At 38.4% G+C, this 17,724-nt stretch overlaps 3 protein-coding genes across 5 annotated transcripts; all 3 read left to right on the top strand.

The window, feature by feature from the left end:
- Nucleotides 1-61: 61 nt before the first annotated feature.
- On the top strand, nucleotides 62-7,543 carry LOC137731522 (Alkaline-phosphatase-like family protein). 3 transcript variants are annotated; one of them, XM_088687588.1, is made up of 21 exons: nucleotides 62-484; nucleotides 570-604; nucleotides 695-816; nucleotides 1,074-1,163; nucleotides 1,300-1,419; nucleotides 1,521-1,604; nucleotides 1,773-1,850; nucleotides 2,306-2,431; nucleotides 2,514-2,603; nucleotides 2,991-3,026; nucleotides 3,103-3,158; nucleotides 3,908-4,052; nucleotides 4,165-4,609; nucleotides 4,721-4,812; nucleotides 4,982-5,531; nucleotides 5,750-5,885; nucleotides 6,078-6,119; nucleotides 6,277-6,433; nucleotides 6,550-6,633; nucleotides 6,722-6,876; nucleotides 6,975-7,543. In XM_088687588.1, the coding sequence occupies exons 1-20, from the start codon at nucleotides 228-230 to the stop codon at nucleotides 6,863-6,865; spliced, it is 2,889 nt and encodes a 962-aa protein (XP_088543714.1). In that variant the 5' UTR covers nucleotides 62-227; the 3' UTR covers nucleotides 6,866-6,876; nucleotides 6,975-7,543. The 3 variants fall into 3 exon arrangements, 2 of the variants coding, with proteins under 2 accessions (XP_088543714.1, XP_088543715.1); XM_088687589.1 differs by having other exon boundaries at nucleotides 6,953-6,993; XR_015957723.1 differs by having other exon boundaries at nucleotides 6,078-6,130; nucleotides 6,722-6,993.
- Nucleotides 7,544-7,798: 255 nt separating this feature from the next.
- LOC137732617 (protein NRT1/ PTR FAMILY 4.5-like) lies at nucleotides 7,799-11,048 on the top strand. Its single transcript, XM_068471923.2, has 6 exons — nucleotides 7,799-7,966; nucleotides 8,541-8,631; nucleotides 8,787-9,004; nucleotides 9,195-9,617; nucleotides 9,717-9,841; nucleotides 10,065-11,048. Exons 1-6 carry the CDS (start codon nucleotides 7,799-7,801, stop codon nucleotides 10,975-10,977), a joined length of 1,938 nt encoding a protein of 645 aa, XP_068328024.1. The 3' UTR covers nucleotides 10,978-11,048.
- A 1,252-nt stretch (nucleotides 11,049-12,300) lies between these two features.
- Nucleotides 12,301-16,419, top strand: LOC137731705 (pectin acetylesterase 10). The gene is made up of 12 exons (XM_068470892.2): nucleotides 12,301-12,970; nucleotides 13,313-13,395; nucleotides 13,692-13,821; nucleotides 13,942-14,015; nucleotides 14,650-14,736; nucleotides 14,810-14,934; nucleotides 15,023-15,083; nucleotides 15,266-15,319; nucleotides 15,402-15,479; nucleotides 15,615-15,720; nucleotides 15,840-15,985; nucleotides 16,114-16,419. Exons 1-12 carry the CDS (start codon nucleotides 12,733-12,735, stop codon nucleotides 16,219-16,221), a joined length of 1,290 nt encoding a protein of 429 aa, XP_068326993.1. The 5' UTR covers nucleotides 12,301-12,732; the 3' UTR covers nucleotides 16,222-16,419.
- Nucleotides 16,420-17,724: the final 1,305 nt, after the last annotated feature.

Consider the following 17,724-nt stretch of genomic DNA (forward strand, 5'->3'; position numbering starts at 1 on the left):
ATCGAATCTGACAGTTTACACTATCTAATAAAGAAAAGAATATCAGTAAGAACATTTAATTATTGGAAACTAAATCAGAACATGTCAAAGGAAAAACAGAGAGTTGAAAATTGAAAGCCCGCTGAATCAAACGCCATCAACGCGCGGCAATCACTGCCCTTAAATACAAGATCTCACAAGAAACCCAGAAACCAGCGACCCTTTCTTCTTCCTGCAATTCTTGCAACATGGGTAAAGGAATATGGATTCACTGGGCGATCATGGCGCTTCACGTCGTCGCCATTCTCTTATTCACCAGAGGTTTTCTTCTCACCCGGACGGAGCTTCCCTTTTACAGCAACTGCTCCGACGCTTCCCAATCGCCTTGCTCATACTCCGTTCCAGAAACCCAGAACCGGAATGACACCGTTGAGCCGAATCAGCAGCGTTGCTGGAGCAAGCCTGCTGTTGGGCGGCTTGTAATCATCGTTTTCGACGCTCTCAGGTAAACCCCGTTTCAAATTTATCAAATTTATCGAAGAAAATCATGTGGGCAATCTCAGTTTTGTTAATCTCTTTGTTTTTCTCAGGTTTGATTTTGTAGCTCCGAGTACTTTCTTTCAGGGTTAGTATTCTCAATTCTCACTCCATTAGTCATTGCCTGCAATGCAATTGCGATTGTAAAGTCGAGTGCTTGATAAATGTTATGTTGCAGAATTGAAGCCATGGATGAACAAATTACAGCTTATACAAGACCTAGCAGCTAGAAATGCATCGTCTGCTCTGATTTTCAAAGCCATAGCTGATCCGCCCACGACGAGTTTGCAGCGTTTGAAGGTTAGCTTTTTCGCTTGCTTGTTCTAAATTGTAATGTTAGCTTCAAGATGGTTGCTTTGCACAATGCCTCGTGCACCACTTTAAGCTTATCCTTTCATGGATTATGATTTGCTGTTCCATGCTTTTAGTTTGCGTTTCTAGGGTAGAGCAATGCATGCTTTGATATTTCGAATTTGGTGAATTAGAGCCTGTTTGCAGGCCTCGTGCCAAGGATGGATGTTAACTTTATCAATTGCTTCCCTTGCAATGTTTTTTAGGGCTTGACAACCGGTGGATTGCCGACTTTTATTGATGTTGGGAACAGCTTTGGTGCTCCAGCTATAGTTGAAGATAACTTGATACATCAGGTTGCTCTCTCCCCCTCCCATGATTTTACTTGGCATAATTTCTTGTGTTGAATAGTAATTTTCTTTTTTTTTTTGTTTTTTTTCAATTTGTAGAACTTCTTATTGTTGTCAATCTGAAACGTGGACCTACTTGCAGTTGGCTAAAAATGGAAAGCGAGTTGTGATGATGGGGGATGATACATGGACGCAGTTGTTTCCTCATCACTTTGAAAAATCTTTTCCTTACCCCTCTTTTAATGTTAGAGATCTTGATACGGTATGCCTTACAAAAAAATTCCAAATTTTTTAACCTTCCTTGAATTCAGTCATATCGTTGAATATGATCATGGCTAGAAGTAATTTGTCTTTCTGTTCCAGGTGGACAACGGATGCATTGACCACCTTCTTCCATTCTTGTACCAAGAAGATTGGGATGTTCTTATCGCACACTTTCTTGGAGTGGTATGGTTTGTTTGCTTACTTTTTGCAGTGATAAATAGATTTGGATATTTTATTTCCAATTGTATACACCTGCTCTAAGGGCTTCATACAAGAAGCAGATTATGTTCTTCTAATGAAAGCTGTGTATAATTTATTTATTTATTTATTTTAAATTTTCTCATTGCTCAGGATCATGCTGGGCACATATTTGGGGTTGATTCTGTGCAAATGATAGAAAAGTTGGAGCAATATAACAACGTCTTGCTGGTAAGTCCTCAAACTCACATATGAAAATTGCTCTTAGCAAGTATTCTTCATTGGACGCTTTGCTTCCATGGATTCCTAATTCTTGTTTACTTGCTAGTTGGCTGTTACTTGGCTCCCTGTGATAAATTACCCAGTTTTCATGATATCTTTTATGTGTTTTTTTCGCTTTTCTTCCATGATAAGCAATGAAAGTATAATTTTGAAGCCCAAACACGTGGGGATTTTTATTGAAATTATGATTCTCCCTCAACTTTCTGAATTTGGTTCCTTTTCGTTCCAACCTTTGGGTCATTTTTTCAAAATATTGAATAGTTTTAGCCTTTTAGGAACTTACATTTTGCTGCTTGGTGCCCTTACTATGCCTTGTTCACCTAATAATGTGCTATAGCCTATAGGTCTAGCCCTTTTATATATCCTTCCCTAATTTCCTCAACAAACTGATCAGTTTGCTTTAGAAAGTAGTTGAAGCATTGGAGAGGCAGTCTGCGCCAGGGGGCATACATGACAATACTCTTCTACTTGTGATGGGCGATCATGGTCAGACTGTGAATGGAGATCATGGTGGAGGAAGTGCTGAAGAGGTACGTATCAAAACATGTTTTTCTCAATGCTTATTTATTATTTATTTTGTTTTACTCGTGCTAATAATAAAACACAATGCAGGTTGAGACATCCATGTTTGCTGTGAGCTTTAAGAATCCTCCATCTCCCATACCATTAGAGTTTGATACTTCATCTTGTGAACTAGACTTGGTACTGCCTCTCTCCCAAAGTACAATGGAAATCTTCTACCTACGAATGAGTTGCTCCCTTTGCTACTCTTCTCTTATACTTTATGGAGGCTCAAGATTGATTTCGTTGAAAATGAAAAAGAAAAACATTCAAAATGGTTGGACAATTAAATAATTTAAATTTTCAAAAACTAATTTTGCCTATTACTTAAAGGGATTGATGAAACTTGATTAGATTGGTCATAAAACTAATTTGTCTTTCAGACTCTCCATAGGGTATGAGTCCTATTAGCCTTAAGAGAATTTTAAAGAAGAAAATCTCTTTGTTCAAATGGCATTTTTAATTAGGTTTTTATGAGTCATAAATTAATTTTTTGTTCTGATTAAATTATTTATTGTTTGGCTTCAGGATGGGAGGAATATATGTGCCAGTTCCTTCCAGCAGGTAAGAATGGGTTAATATATTTGTTCTTTTGTCTTACTTGCCAATCACCCATCCTTAGTCAAGTCACTCTCTGCAGCTTGACTTTGCAGTGACAATATCGGCGCTTCTTGGTATCCCCTTTCCTTTTGGAAGGTGTAGTGTAAGCATCCTGTCAGTTTAAGTTTCGCCATTATGATTGTCATTACTTATTGATTTTATTGATCATTACATGACTACCTCGACTTCTTATTTTTTCCTACACTATATTATACCATGGGCAAGCCAATACTTTCGATTAAAAATGAAATGAAACATTCAATGGCCATGAAGTCAACATTCGTTTCCTTTATTTGAGCCAGTGCTTACTGCTTATATATGGACAACATTTTACCAGGTTGCTCATTTCCAGACCAAAAATAAAAAAATAAATAAAAGACTGTAAGGCAATCTATTGGATGAAGCTGTCACTGTAGTTAACCCATTGAGACCCTGTTAATATGCAAAATGTCATACAAACTGGGTTGTTGTTTATATCTTGTGAGAGGTCAAATGATCCCGCATTTGGATTATATGGGTTTGGTTTGCATTGTTTTCATGGTACTCAGTTTGTGAGAGCATTGCACACTGCAAATCTATCCACTTTGTGTCCAGTTGACAATGTCTGGTGATCCTTCACAAAGCGTAACTTGCTTGAAAATGTGATTTCTAATATATGGTGTCTAATATTTGTTCCAGTTTCCATATCCTGGAACATATGTTGGCTTCCTTCATTTCTGAATTCTTTTATGTAGAAATCACAATAATCAATGTCCAATGGATTGTTCACCTCTATACCACTGTGTCATTACTTTAGCTTTTTGTTGTTCAAGGAATTATATCACTTATATTTGTTTTATTTTCAGTATTGGGCGAGTTAATCCTCAGCTATACGCTTTAGGTGCTGGAACATGGAATTTTGAAGATAGTGTGGGCAATTCCCAAAGTCATTCAAAGTTGGAACAATGGATGCTGAATTATGCCAATGTACTCTGCACCAATTCTTGGCAGGTATTACTCTAGCAGTTTATATTATGTCAATGTACTTCATCAATTCTTGGATGAAAAATTTAACCCTCGTGTATCATTTATCTGAAATAACTGTTGGATTCTTCGTGTTCAGGTAAAAAGATATATAGATATTTATTCAGCTTCATCAGTTATTGGATTTTCCCACGAAGACTTGTTACACATAGCAGACATGTATGCTAAAGCAGAAGAGAAATGGTCACATACTACAAAGAAATTGCTGTCACATGAAAAGGAAAGCCAGAATGAATTATTGCCTGCTCTTAAGAGGCAAATTGATTTGTATTCTGATTTCCTGGCAAGTGTTGCTGAACTTGCACGCTCCAAATGGACCGAGTTTAATTTAAAGATGATGGGTGCTGGACTTGGCATTATGTTGATGTCACTTCTTATGCATTTTATTGCAATTAAGAAAGTGAAAGAGCAATATGGTTTTTCTTTTACTTCATCTGGAGATTCTGGGATATCCTTTGGTTTAATTTTTTCTTGTTTTATGGTGGTGATGCGTGCATGCAGCTTCCTCTCGAATAGTTTTATCTGTAAGTAATAATTACTGCTCATTTATATATGGATGCACATAATCCATGGTTAATGCTCACGTTGGCAAAGTAACTTTTTCTCTTTTTCTTTATTGTCAATCTTGAGATCAGTGGAAGAAGGAAAAGCTGCATGCTTTCTTTTGGCCACAACTGGACTGATTAAGATGCGATATTCAATCATGAAGAAGAAGATGATTTTAGAAGTAAGTAGTTGTTTACCTCCGGTTTCTTTTACTGTGCCCCACCCAAGACCCTAATTCTTATTTATCATTTTTTGTGGACATACTGTTACAAGTTTGTGATTTCATTTCTGATAGAACAAGATCAAATGTTGTTACCTGTAATGATCATTTTTCACTGATATAAGTGCAGGCATTTGTTTTCCTTCTTCTGATCACCATTTGCAGATTTACTATTGAAGTTGGAATGTCAAAGCAGGCTCCTAGTTCTGAAATTATTAATGCATATCCTTCGTGGATGCTCAGGATCACTTCAGGGTTTCCAGTTTGGAATATTCTCGCTGGAGTTTTACCAGTAGTTGCCCTGATTCTATTGGCAATCTTGCTGCGCAAGGCTATTACTGGAAGCTCTTCTGAGGGGATTTGGAAGTATATTGTCATAGGAACTAATATAAGTTATATACTAATAGCAGTGCATTGGGCTTCAGAAAGTAACATATTGAATCTGGACGAGGTGCTTAAAGGCAATGGAAGAAATAACCTTCCTCGACTGATATATGCCATTGGATTTGGACAGTTGTTTTTACTAGCATTTAATCAGTTTTTCAATAAGGGGAAATCCTCAGATTGCAGCAAAGTCTTATATATTAAAACAGTGGCCATGTTTTCTGCCTGGAGCTCAACAGTCATTCTTCTGTTGGGAAAGCAGGGGCCCTGGATTGCTTTAGCATTCCTTATTGGAGGTGCGTGTTTTAGTTATTTATAGTTTTGGTGCTTTATTTTTCTACTGAATGATATTGTTTTGGCCAATAAAATTCACCTTTTAGCCCTGCTTTGAATACATGGTCAGTCGTAGAAGTTGTTGCATTGGAGATAAACCATGTTAGGTTTTATAAAATGATTTGTGCTCTTGTTCTCAAAGTTTTGGTACATGTAATAATTCTGTTTTGACTTTTGCCAGGTTATTGCATAATGAGGCTGGATAACATAGAACTGGATGCCAAAGATGGAGGCAGTTGGAATACGTCGCTTGATCCTGTCCCTGTAACTCAATGGAGCCTTTTTGCTGTGTGCCTGTTTTTCTGCACTGGTCATTGGTTTGTTGCTTGTTTCCTACTTTGGGTTTCATGTTTTCTGATTCTCTTGTCAGCACATTTTGTGTTAGTTTTTATAATCCTTTTGGTTTGGTCCCTACAAAAAGAGTTGAATTTTGCTATATTATATTTGAATTGTTTTCTTCATTTTTTGCCCTCTTTATGTTTCATAACCCAAAACAAACTTTCCTTCAGGTGTGCTTTTGATGGCCTCCGATACGGTGCTGCATTTATTGGGTGAGTCACAGGTATCCGATAAGTATCTTTTGAAAGCTAAAGAATTCAGTAGTGATGGTCTCCCACTTTTGCCTTTGTTAGTGGTCAATGGTCATAGTGTGGGAGTTACATCCATTGCCCTGTGGATTAGATTATTAAAACCATGTATTATTTTCAGGTTCGATGAGTTCGTCCTAGGTCCCCAAGCAATCCTCCTTACAATGGACACATTTGGTTTTTCTCTCATCCTTCCAATATTTGGACTTCCATTTCTTGTTGCACGCCTGGGTCAGACCGAGAAAGGAAAGAAATTCATGCTCACGCGATTATCTCTAGTAAGTTTATTGGCTTGCATATAGATCATATGTTTGCCACTGAAATAAGCTTTATCTTTACAAAAGGGACTCTTTAAGTAAGATCACGAGTGAGTCGATTATTGTTCATGTTTTAGGTGTATATGATTTATGGGGTCATCACGGCCACTTCGGTCACAGCCACTGTAATATGCGTTGCAATGCATAGGCGGCATCTAATGGTAAAAACGTCATTCTAACACGAATCTCTCTTCTTTTCATGATAATTTTTTCCCATGATATGCTCATAGCCACATGTTTACCTTGCAGGTATGGGGTTTATTTGCTCCTAAGTTTGTTTTCGATGTGGCTGGTCTTATCCTCACGGACATACTCGTTTGTGTGGCGTCACATTACTATTTCAGTCAAGTAGAAGATGATGATGCTCTACAAGACCCGTTCAGCGAAAAATAGAAACCATACATGTAATCAACTGAAAAATTTTGTCCACGTTTATTGATTGATTATTGTAGCAATTCATTTGAGATACCAAATACATAGCCGTATTCGTTTATTTAAACAGGAATACTATTTGAGCTGTATCTGCTGCTCTTCATGCTCAAACACGACTGGACTTGAGCGTGCACAAGCAATGGTCGTCGAACCTGCCTAACCCGTTTTCCTTACGATGTGGATTGTACAATAAGTTATCGATAGCTCGTGATCTAACTGAAAATGATGGAAAATACAAAGGTGATGTCTAGCTGGGAAGTGAATGCAATGAGCCTGTAAGAAGTTTGGAGGGAACAGATTGGAAGATCCGCTTGTAAACTCGGACATGTGGAGTGCAAGGGGAGTTAAATGTTGACGTTTTTGTAGGGTAGCTATGGTCTTCCACTGTAAAGGCCACCAAAAGCATCTAATGCACCTCCTGGCCGTAACTTAGCAGCCAGAATCTCACACCCCCGAATAAGACTAAGCGAAGGTTCGGGTTCCAGTTGGAACTGCCTCTAGTATGACAAAAAGAACGCTTTCGTGTAACCAAAAACGCCTTCAGGGCCGCCAGCTGGATTGCGTCTTTAGGAAGCTCTTATGTTCATAAGTATTTTTGTAAGAATTGCTCTTATGATAAATACGTTGAAATTTTTATTAGCTTGATAAAGATTGAACCTGGCAGGTGCTTCTCCAAAAAGCGCTTCTATGAGCTAGAAGCACTTTTAAGTCCAAATGCAGTTTAGAAGCACCTTTAGCTGTTAGACAAAGCTTTTGAATTTTTTCAAAAAGCACTTTCAAATGCAGTTTACATTAACGCACTTTTAACAAAAACACTTATGAACATAAGTGCTCGCTTGTAAATTAAATTATGGGCATAAATAACTTCGATTATAGACGGCTGTCAGAGCGACAATGATTGAGAATACTTGTGTTGGATTGGATCTCTCACGGCCGGTCCGTCGGCTTCTGGCGTTGTCTGGCGTTGCCATTTGGGATCTGGGAGTTGAAACTTGGAATGCCCACTGTGTTTGTATGCTTCCCACAATTAGGATGCCACTGGCACTGGCATTGGACATGATGGCGTAACATTTTATGCTCTCTTAACAACACACCTAATCATAATTATATATGTGTGTGTGTGTGTGTCTATATATGCACTTGCAACCTCCTTCACCCCTAACACCTGTAGGAGTCCCTCTCTCCTTACTCTTCTCCCAAAAATCTCTAACCACCCTTTTCTTTAACAAAGGAACTCTTTATCATCCTTGGCTATGGTAACTACTGAGGCGAAAACATCTCTGCTCATAAACGTTTTTGGTGGAAGTCTTTAAATTGGATTTATAAAAAATTTCAAATGTTTCTGAAAATGTTTCAGAAACAAATTACCCAAAAAAATGCTTTTGAACCTAATAACATTTAACTTTTTCTCTAAAAAGTTTTTTTTTTTTTTTTGAACGCTCTCTAAAAAGTTCTTTAACCCTTCTAAAAGCATTTGTTTAATGGACTGTGCATTTAAAGTGTCATGCCTTGCTCATTCAACTTTAGCATTTTACACAAAAGAAAAAAGAAAATCAAATTAAACATGCCTGGTTGTTCATTAGAGCTACCACATTTTGTATGTCATTTTCTCATATTAGTTGGCTATACTTTGTAGGGGTTGGACAATGAACTTGGTGCTAAGGACTTGGCCTATGAGCCCTTGACGAGGAAACAAGGTGGATTCAAGGCCAACTATTTTATCTTTGGTAAGTGAAAAGTGCAGCATGACACACCTTAATAGAAACGGACTCTACCATTATACGTGGGACCCACTTATATAAAAAATGGTGTCATTTTTATGAAATCACGTTAATTTGAGACAGAAATTTGAGCTCTTGTTGTATGTGTGTTTTGTGTGCAGCAATGATGTTCCTTGATAACATAGGCTTTGTGGCTAACATGGCAAGCCTGGTTTTATACTTCATGTTCGTCATACATTTTGACCTCTCTGGCTCTGCAACCACCACAACAAATTACTTGGGCACTACATTCTTGCTCACCATTGTTGGAGGATTCATCTCTGATGCCTATATGAATCGCCTCAACACGACTCTACTCTTTGGTGTAATCGAGTTGCTGGTAAATCTTGTTTCTTTCCATCCTTCCAACATACTTAATCCGATTCATCTTAACCGGAAACACAAAAAGAACTGACGTTAATCAATAGGAATCTTTATGTAGGACTTTTCGTTCTTTAGTACAAACAGACTGTCTGTTTCATAGCCGGACTATACTAATCAATACATACATGCTGTGTTTTGACTTCCAGGGATATATGTTGCTCATTATTCAATCCCATTACACAAAACTGCAACCTCTACCTTGTCTGGAATCAACCTGTGTGCATGGCACAAAGGCCCTACTGTTTTACGCTTCGATTTCCTTTGTGGCACTTGGAGGAGGTGGAATCAGAGGAGCAATCCCGGCTTTAGGAGCTGATCAATTCGACTCCAAAGATCCCAATGAGCACAAGCTCGTAGCCAGCTTCTTCAATTGGCTTTTGCTTAGCATAACAGTTGGAGCTGTGGTTGGTGTCACATTTGTGGTGTATGTGAGCTTAAGTGTTGGATGGGATATCGGATTTATCATCTCCTTGTCCTGCGCTGCGGTTGGTCTTATCTTTGTTGCATTGGGAAGGCCATATTATCGCGTCCGAGTTCCAGGAGACAGCCCTTTGATTAGGGTTCTAGAGGTCTTTCTCTCCCTTCCTCTCGTGTCTGGTAACTAAAAACAGTGATTAGTAATGCCATTAACAGAGGACTGATTAATTTGAGATGACCCTGTTGTGCAGGTTTTGGTGGTGTCTGTAAAGAACTGGAAGGTGGAGGTACCCCAGAGTTCCGATGAATTGTATGAAATACGTGCTCACGATTCTGCTTCTAAAGCAGAGCTCATCCCCCACAGCAGTCAATTCAGGCAGGTTCCTCAAACCCTTAATTTGTTATCTCCACTTGTTCGCTTTCAATTCTTGCATACAATCGGCATGTACCGTGTTTCTGGCAATAACGGATCATGTGACAGTATGTGACTGATTAGATGTTAGATCGAGTCACTGTTGATAGTTACTTGCTGTTCAAGCAAGCATGCAAACTAAACAAAATATGGCAATGACTGAAAAGTACAACTTTTCTTTGAGCAGATTACTAGACAAGGCAGCCGTTCTTCCCGCTGGCCTGAGCGGAGCAGGAAAATGGAAAGTTTGCACAGTTACGCAGGTGGAAGAAGTGAAGGTTTTGACAAGGATGATGCCTATTCTTCTAAGCACAATCCTCATGAACACATGCTTAGCCCAATTGCAAACCCTTTCAATCCAACAAGGCACCCTCATGAACACGCGCATTGGCGATTTTAATGTCCCATCTGCCTCAATCCCGGTGATTCCTCTATTGTTCATGTCCCTCCTTATTCCCATCTACGAATTTGCCTTTGTTCCCCTCTTGCGCAAAATCACGGGTCACCCCAATGGCATAACCCACCTCCAGAGAGTCGGGGTGGGGCTTGTCCTCTCAGCTATCTCAATGGCCATAGCAGGACTCGTAGAAGTGAAGCGAAAACACGAGATGGTTCACCACAACCACAAAATCAGTCTCTTCTGGCTCTCTTTCCATTACGCGATCTTTGGAATAGCGGACATGTTTACACTTGTGGGGCTGATGGAATTCTTCTACAAGGAAGCTCCCGCCGGCATGCGCTCTCTTTCCACTTCCTTCTCGTGGCTCTCCCTGTCCATTGGCTACTACTTGAGCACGGTTTTTGTTGAGCTTATAAACACCATCACTAGCAAGTTCACTAAGAACAAAATGGGGTGGCTGGAAGGGCGCGACATGAACAAAAGCCACGCGGACTATTTCTATTGGTTCCTTGCGATCCTCAGCGTGGTTAATTTTGGAATTTATGTATGGTGTGCCAAATGGTACAAGTATAAGAATGACATTGCGGTCGACGAGGAAATGTTGCTCAAAGCCGGAGGACCTCAGTCTTTCTCTGCAAGTGGTGTAAGCATTGTGTCCAAAGCAGGAGAGAAGGAAGAAAAACAAAACGGGGCCAAGTGAAAAAATAGGAAGCAAAGTGTATGCCCCAAGTACTAGTTCCATGCATAGATAAATTTTGAGTTTTGAGTACTAAATGTTACGTGAAATAAAAATGAAAATTCCCAAAAGCCAAAAGCCAAAAGCCAAAAGCCCTATAGATGGCAATGTCATGGTATGGATGCATGGACCACAACATCTTGTATTATTTGCAAGTGATCAAATTCTATATAATTTGGGAATTTCCAATTTGGTGAACTGTATATGAACCTCATATAGTGCCCAATACTATAAGATCAATTTCCCCAACATATATGCTATAAAAAGATTGTAACTCAAGTGATTATGAGTAGTTAACTTTGTACTTCGATCATGCGTTTGATTTTCCTTACTTTTAACGTCGCTTGTATAAAAAAACTACAAAAAAAAAGTTGTCATGATAGATGTGGATGCAAGGAAATTAACTTATCTGCACATGTGATGCTACTGTGACGGTATTTCAAAACCAATCACACACTGTTATGCGTTTTTACTTTACTAATACATGATTAACATGAAATAACACCACAACGACATTCCAAGCTTATGAAAAGTTCTTCTCGAATGTGGCACATGCAAAAGCATGGTAAGCTTTTAGGATAGAACTCACTATGGGGTGCTGAAGTTGAAATGTGAACTACTAGCATGATAAAGTTGAATATTTGGTAAGCATGGGGACATCATGGCCATGCAAAGATACCAAATGAGTGAGGCATAGTGAGAGTGTGGTACAGCTCTCGACTAGGTGTGATTGGCGATCAAATAAAGTGTCGGCTGCCATTCTCACAAGTCAGTCTGGATAAAGGGTTTAGGGTTGCCCTCAAATATCGCTAAACCCCACTCTAAATTTAGAGGCATACATTATTTACTTAAAAAAGAAGTTAATTAGGTCAAGTTAAAAGCTCTAATTCTATCAATCTTCACCGACTATGGTTTCGACTTTCTCACCTAATATTGACATTACGAGCTCGTTTGAAAGTGATCTTAAAATGACTCAAAGCATTACTACTTAGTATTATGGTTTCTTGGTATTCCATTTCACTTGTAACTGAAAGGTATTAAGTTTGATTATCACCAAAGGCGAATTTGAATCACATTATTGCTAGTTTATTGTAAGGCTAAGCCCACCCCCTCGCCTTTGGTGTAGATAATATCGTTTGTTAAAAAAAGAAAGACTCAAAACGTTTTTTGGTGAAAATATGATTAGAACCAATCCTTAGTAAAAATGCAAGTAAATCACATAAAAGCACTTAAAGTGCTTTCTAGAAGAAGAAACACATATCTGATGCTTCTTCCATAAAGTATTTCAAGTGCTTTTGAAATCCAAAAACATTTTTTCAAAAAACGTTTTCAATCATTTTAATAAACTTCCAAAACGAGCCCTACATAATTTCAATAATCCATGAAAGAGTTGAAATAACAGTGGAAAGAATGAAGTAATGTAAATTGGCGGGAGCGAGCACCAACATCCCTCCAATTAGGCACTCACAATCATCAATCATTGCATATCTTATTGATTTTCCTCTTCATATTGCCCAAGTTGTTCTTCAGCAGCATTCTCTGTGTGTTTCTGTCTCTCTGTCTCCCCCTTCCTTCTCCTTCTTCAGCTGAATTACAGTGAAATAAAAAAATAAAAAAATAGCTCTGATTTGAACTGTAGTTTTGCAATCATCATTTGGGTTTTTTGTTGCTATTTTCTCAACGCTGTTTTAGCTCTAGTTTTTACCATTTGTATGCGCAATGAGATTTCTGGGGTCAGCCAACATGAAGCTTTTGTGGGTTGTGGGGTTTATGGGGTTACTGTTTTGCAGAAGAACAGATGGAACTTTTATTAGGGAAGTGAATGTCACCCAGGAACAAGACCTGCATTATACAGAGAGTAATGTGTATGGCTATGCAGCTTATGGTTATGGGGTTTTCACCAGACCCTTGATGGTGGGTCTCACTCTCATCAATGGAGCTGCTGCCAAAGGAGCAGGTTCTCTTTTTTCACCCAAAAAAAAAAAAAGAGGAAAAAATAGTAGAATTTACATATTACTGTGTTTTTTCAGTGATTCAACAGTTTATCTTGGTGTGCATACCCCTTAATCCTTATGATTCTGTTTGTTTATTAAAGTTTGATTCTTTATCGAACGATTTGATGGATTCATTGGTAGTTGAAAGTAAAATCATCTGTTTCTTAGTTAAATGCTCATGTGGCCAATTCCAGGAAATGCAAGGAAAGGAAGTGATGCCTTGAGTCATATGATTAGTTTTCAAATAATGCATATGCTTGCGCAAAAAGAAGGACTAATCAGATATTCAATATTTCCCTGTGCAGTCTGCTTAGATGGAACATTACCTGCTTACCACATCCACCGCGGATACGGGTCAGGAGCAAACAGTTGGCTCATCCAGTTGGAGGTATGTCATAACTGAAGGAAATTACGACCGGTCATACTAACCGTTGGTACTTCTAGATGGATTTTTCATTCGTAACTGATCAAATTAGATTAACATCTAAAGTTCCTCGTTCGGCAAAGATGATTTGCACTTATTTTCCTCTTATATGTGTCTAAACGAGATATAGGAAATAGATCTTAGGAAGGAACTTATCAGATGCCGAATAGTCCTTCCTTGGTTAAACTTGTTTTATTGAGTGGCTTACCTGTAACATGTTAGGAGCTAAACTTCTTTGGTTAAACTTCTTTTATTGACAGGGAGGAGGATGGTGTGATACAATCAGAAATTGTGTCTATCGTAAGAAAACTCGTCGTGGTTCATCAGCATATATGGAGAAGCAGATACCATTTTCCGGGATATTGAGCAACAAGGCTGGAGAAAACCCTGGTAAGTTATATATCTGGCTGCGTCCTTTATTTCTATACACATAAAGCACTACTTGTCCTACATTTTCTTTCTGCAGTAACTGGTAATCTGACATTCTGGATGCAAAACAAACAATTGCAGACTTTTACAACTGGAACAGAGTTAAGGTTCGATATTGTGATGGTGCATCTTTCAGCGGTGACAGTCAAAATGAGGTCAGTTTGCTTAATTTCCAAACTCCAGAGGTACTAACTCAAATTTGATAAAGTTGCTGTATTACAATGGTTGTGATGTAACAGGTTCTTAAGATTTTTGTTGTTAAACAAGTTTTATGCGACCAAAGTTTGAAGAAAGCATCATTCTTATAGATGTAATGTACAGAGAGAAAAAATTGCAGATGTGAGTTAGGCTAGTTGGTTATTGTGGTGTGCATGTCGCCTTGCACTCAAGTTTGTATTCCCCTCCCGGTTAATTTGATTAGTTTAGAAAAATCGCTTTTCAATCATGTTTTTTCTCACTGCTTAAGGCCATGTGGTTGCAAGCCTTCCTCTTATATTTTTCCTTGAACATGTCACACTGCTACTGTTCTTTCAAAAGAATTTTCCACATTTAATTATGGATGACAAACAATTTTACGCAGGATTTCTTGATCATGTCCTCAATTAGTATGGTCATTTCCATCTTACAAATGAACTAATTTCTTGTTCTACCACTAATGCATGTATTGTTTTCTGGTTTAGCTTAATTACATTTTCATTATTTGTATACCGCTAACACTCTGGAGGAAATTCTTTTGGCTTCATCACTTACGAGTTATGACCGAAAAATTATGGCTTGTTTGGTTCTCAGGCTGCCCAATTGCATTTTCGAGGGCAACGTATCTGGAAAGCTGCTATGGAAGACTTGATGTCAAAGGGAATGGGCTATGCTAATCAGGTTGTTAATTTTTCGGAGACGATATAATTTTACTCTTGTATTAGTATTATACACTTTACTGTTGGATTTCTAGGCTCTTCTTTCTGGATGTTCTGCTGGTGGTGTTGCAACTGTACTCCACTGTGATGGATTTCGTGGAATGTTTCCCGCAACTACTAAAGTCAAGTGCCTCAGCGATGGTGGATTGTTTCTTGACGCGTAAGTATCCTTTCTTCAACAAATTTTGGCATGCCCGATACCTTTTGGTTCTTAGTCAGATAAATAACCATGTTATCTGAAATTGCAGAATTGATGTATCTGGTAGGCGCACTTTGAGAAGTATGTTTAGAAGAGTGGTTAGCCTACAGGTATATTACAATTTAAACTTTGATGTGGTTAGCCTACAAGCATGTGGATTGAAGCTTCTATGATTAACACACCGAAGACGTGCAATTTTTCATTGATCTGTGAACTCCTAAAATTTGTTCTGCTCGTTTGAACTTTGATGTGGGGAACTTTTTAAGATCATGTAGATACAATTATTTTGCAGGGGGTGCAAAAGAATCTCCCACGGAGTTGTACCATTCGCCTCAACCCGACTTTGGTAATCGCCTCAACCCAATTTTAGAATGAGGCTTCCCTTCTGTTTTTAGTCTTGATTATTAACTTCGTCGTTCAAATTTCAGTGCTTTTTCCCCCAGCACTTAATTGCAAGTGTCAAGACTCCCCTTTTTCTGGTCAATGCAGCTTATGATACATGGCAGGTGCGTTCATATATAATTTCTCATCCTCGCGTTCCTTTCTGATTCATATGGTGAACGAGACCTTATACCTTGCAGTAGAATCGTGATACGCTGACGAGTGAATGATTAATTTAAATGTTATTCTCCTTCAATCAGATCCAGGCCAGTTTAGCTCCACGAACAGCAGACCCTAATGGCCATTGGCATGCATGCACAAACAATAATGCAAATTGTGCTGCATGGCAAATTAAGTTTTTGCAAGGTGACCTCATTAGTTTGATTATGCTTTGTGTTCCGGATGATGATTTAGTTACATGCTCAATGCTTTGTGTTTCGGAACTGAATTCAATTATCTCTTTTCTTTCTTCAACAAATTATTAGGTTTCCGGAATCAGATGCTCAAAGCTGTAAGCGGATTCTCGAGGGCCGGTAAAAATGGTTTGTTCATAAATTCTTGCTTTTCTCATTGCCAGACCGAGAGACAAGACACCTGGTTTTCTCAAAATCCTCCCCTTATTGGAAATAAGGTATGTCCTCTTCCACTTTAAACTCGGATAAAGAAACAAATATCTATGGATTTGCAGTCGTTTCATTTTCACATTATTTTGTCACACTGGAGTCTGTCTTGATCTCATATGCCATCAATTATCTGCAGGGGATAGCAAAATCAGTTGGAAACTGGTATTTCGATCGGTATAGTATCAAAGCTATTGATTGTCCGTACCCTTGTGACAAGACCTGCCATAATCTGGTGTTTAAGTGAATTTCTGTATTTCATCTCTATTTATGTCTTCTCTCCCCAATTTATATAGCCAAGGGCATGTAATGTAACATGTACCGTTTGAAATGAGTCATTGCTGTGAAGCTCGAAGAGCGATCAGCATGTCCAGGTATCGTTTTTTATAATCCAACATATAAACGGAATAATCTTTGATTAAATTTCAGTTACATATTTTGCCAACATCTAGTTGACAAAGATGCGATCAATTTCTCGAATGAAATTCATCCAAAAAATTATTTTTCATGAGAAATACATGGTACAAAGGGAGAAGACAGAAGTTCATCAAAACTTACGTACTAGCTGGTTGAGTGTTCATATCAAACTAAGTGATGCACAAATGCCATATGTGGCTGGAGAATCGAAGGCTGTGATTCACATTCATCGGAATTGATCTCTAAAAAATTTCTAAATATATTCACCCATAACAACCTAAAAGAACTCCTTTATGGTTGTCTGCTTTTACTTAACTGATCCTTGCTTTTGTTCAATACCTTCGCCTACTTTTGGCCTTGTGTTCATAAGAATCTGAAATTGAGACAGAGATTTCAAATTCGACCATTAGAAAGAGTTATACGATTTGTAAACCGCAATGTGGATGTAATACTACTCAACCAACAGTAACAGAAGCCTCACCTTTCGAAGCATGGCGTTTTCATTAACAACCGTAGATATCTTCTCTTCCAACTTTAAATTCCTATCCTCCAATTCTTTGGCTCTTGATTCCAGATCGTTGACGTAAATCTTCTTCCTCTCCCGGGCTTGTTGAGCAGACACCCTGTTCCTTAGCAGTCTGTAAGTTTGAATACACAAGTTTTGATCAGTTTTAATTAATTGGAAATGGATATTTGTTATGAAATCATGTCAAGCTGCAACCTGATAATGTCACTACACATGATTTCAATGAGCCTTGTAAACTGACTTAAGAACCAAGAAATTTGGACAAATTAGAGATAAATTGAGGTTTTGAGCAATGTCGAACTAAAAAAATTCCACTTCAGCTAATTTCCATTCAAAATTTAACAAGTTTCAATCTGACTGGTAGGTGTAAGCTCGGTCTCTTTACGCATAATAGCGAATAAGAGAGTTCAAATCTAACAAAGATGGCCAAAAACAACCGGACATATTGCAGCAAAATCTTTCAAATGCGAGGTAGAACTTGATTAAGAATAAACGGAAATTTCCGAGGGAGGGTTTTGGGAGGAAGATTGAATTATGGAAGTAACAACGATTTGGCACATGGACTAGACAAATATTTGTGCATGCATACTTCTACACTATATCACATGAAATTGAATGTGGATGCAAGTTGGGCTGCTGCCACTGGTAATGGGCATGCTAGCAAGAAACGATGATGGCTTGTTTGTGGCGGCGAGAAAGTTGAAGATCAAGGCGCCGCAGCAGAGGCAATGGCAATTTTATACGGCTGCGAACTTGCCAGTTCGATGGGTATGGAAATGATTATTGTTTGGGTCTGACTCGAAGGAA

Source organism: Pyrus communis, chromosome 16, assembly GCF_041283825.1.
Source record: "Pyrus communis isolate YQ-2024b chromosome 16, ASM4128382v1, whole genome shotgun sequence".
In the NCBI taxonomy this organism is placed as follows: domain Eukaryota; kingdom Viridiplantae; phylum Streptophyta; class Magnoliopsida; order Rosales; family Rosaceae; genus Pyrus; species Pyrus communis.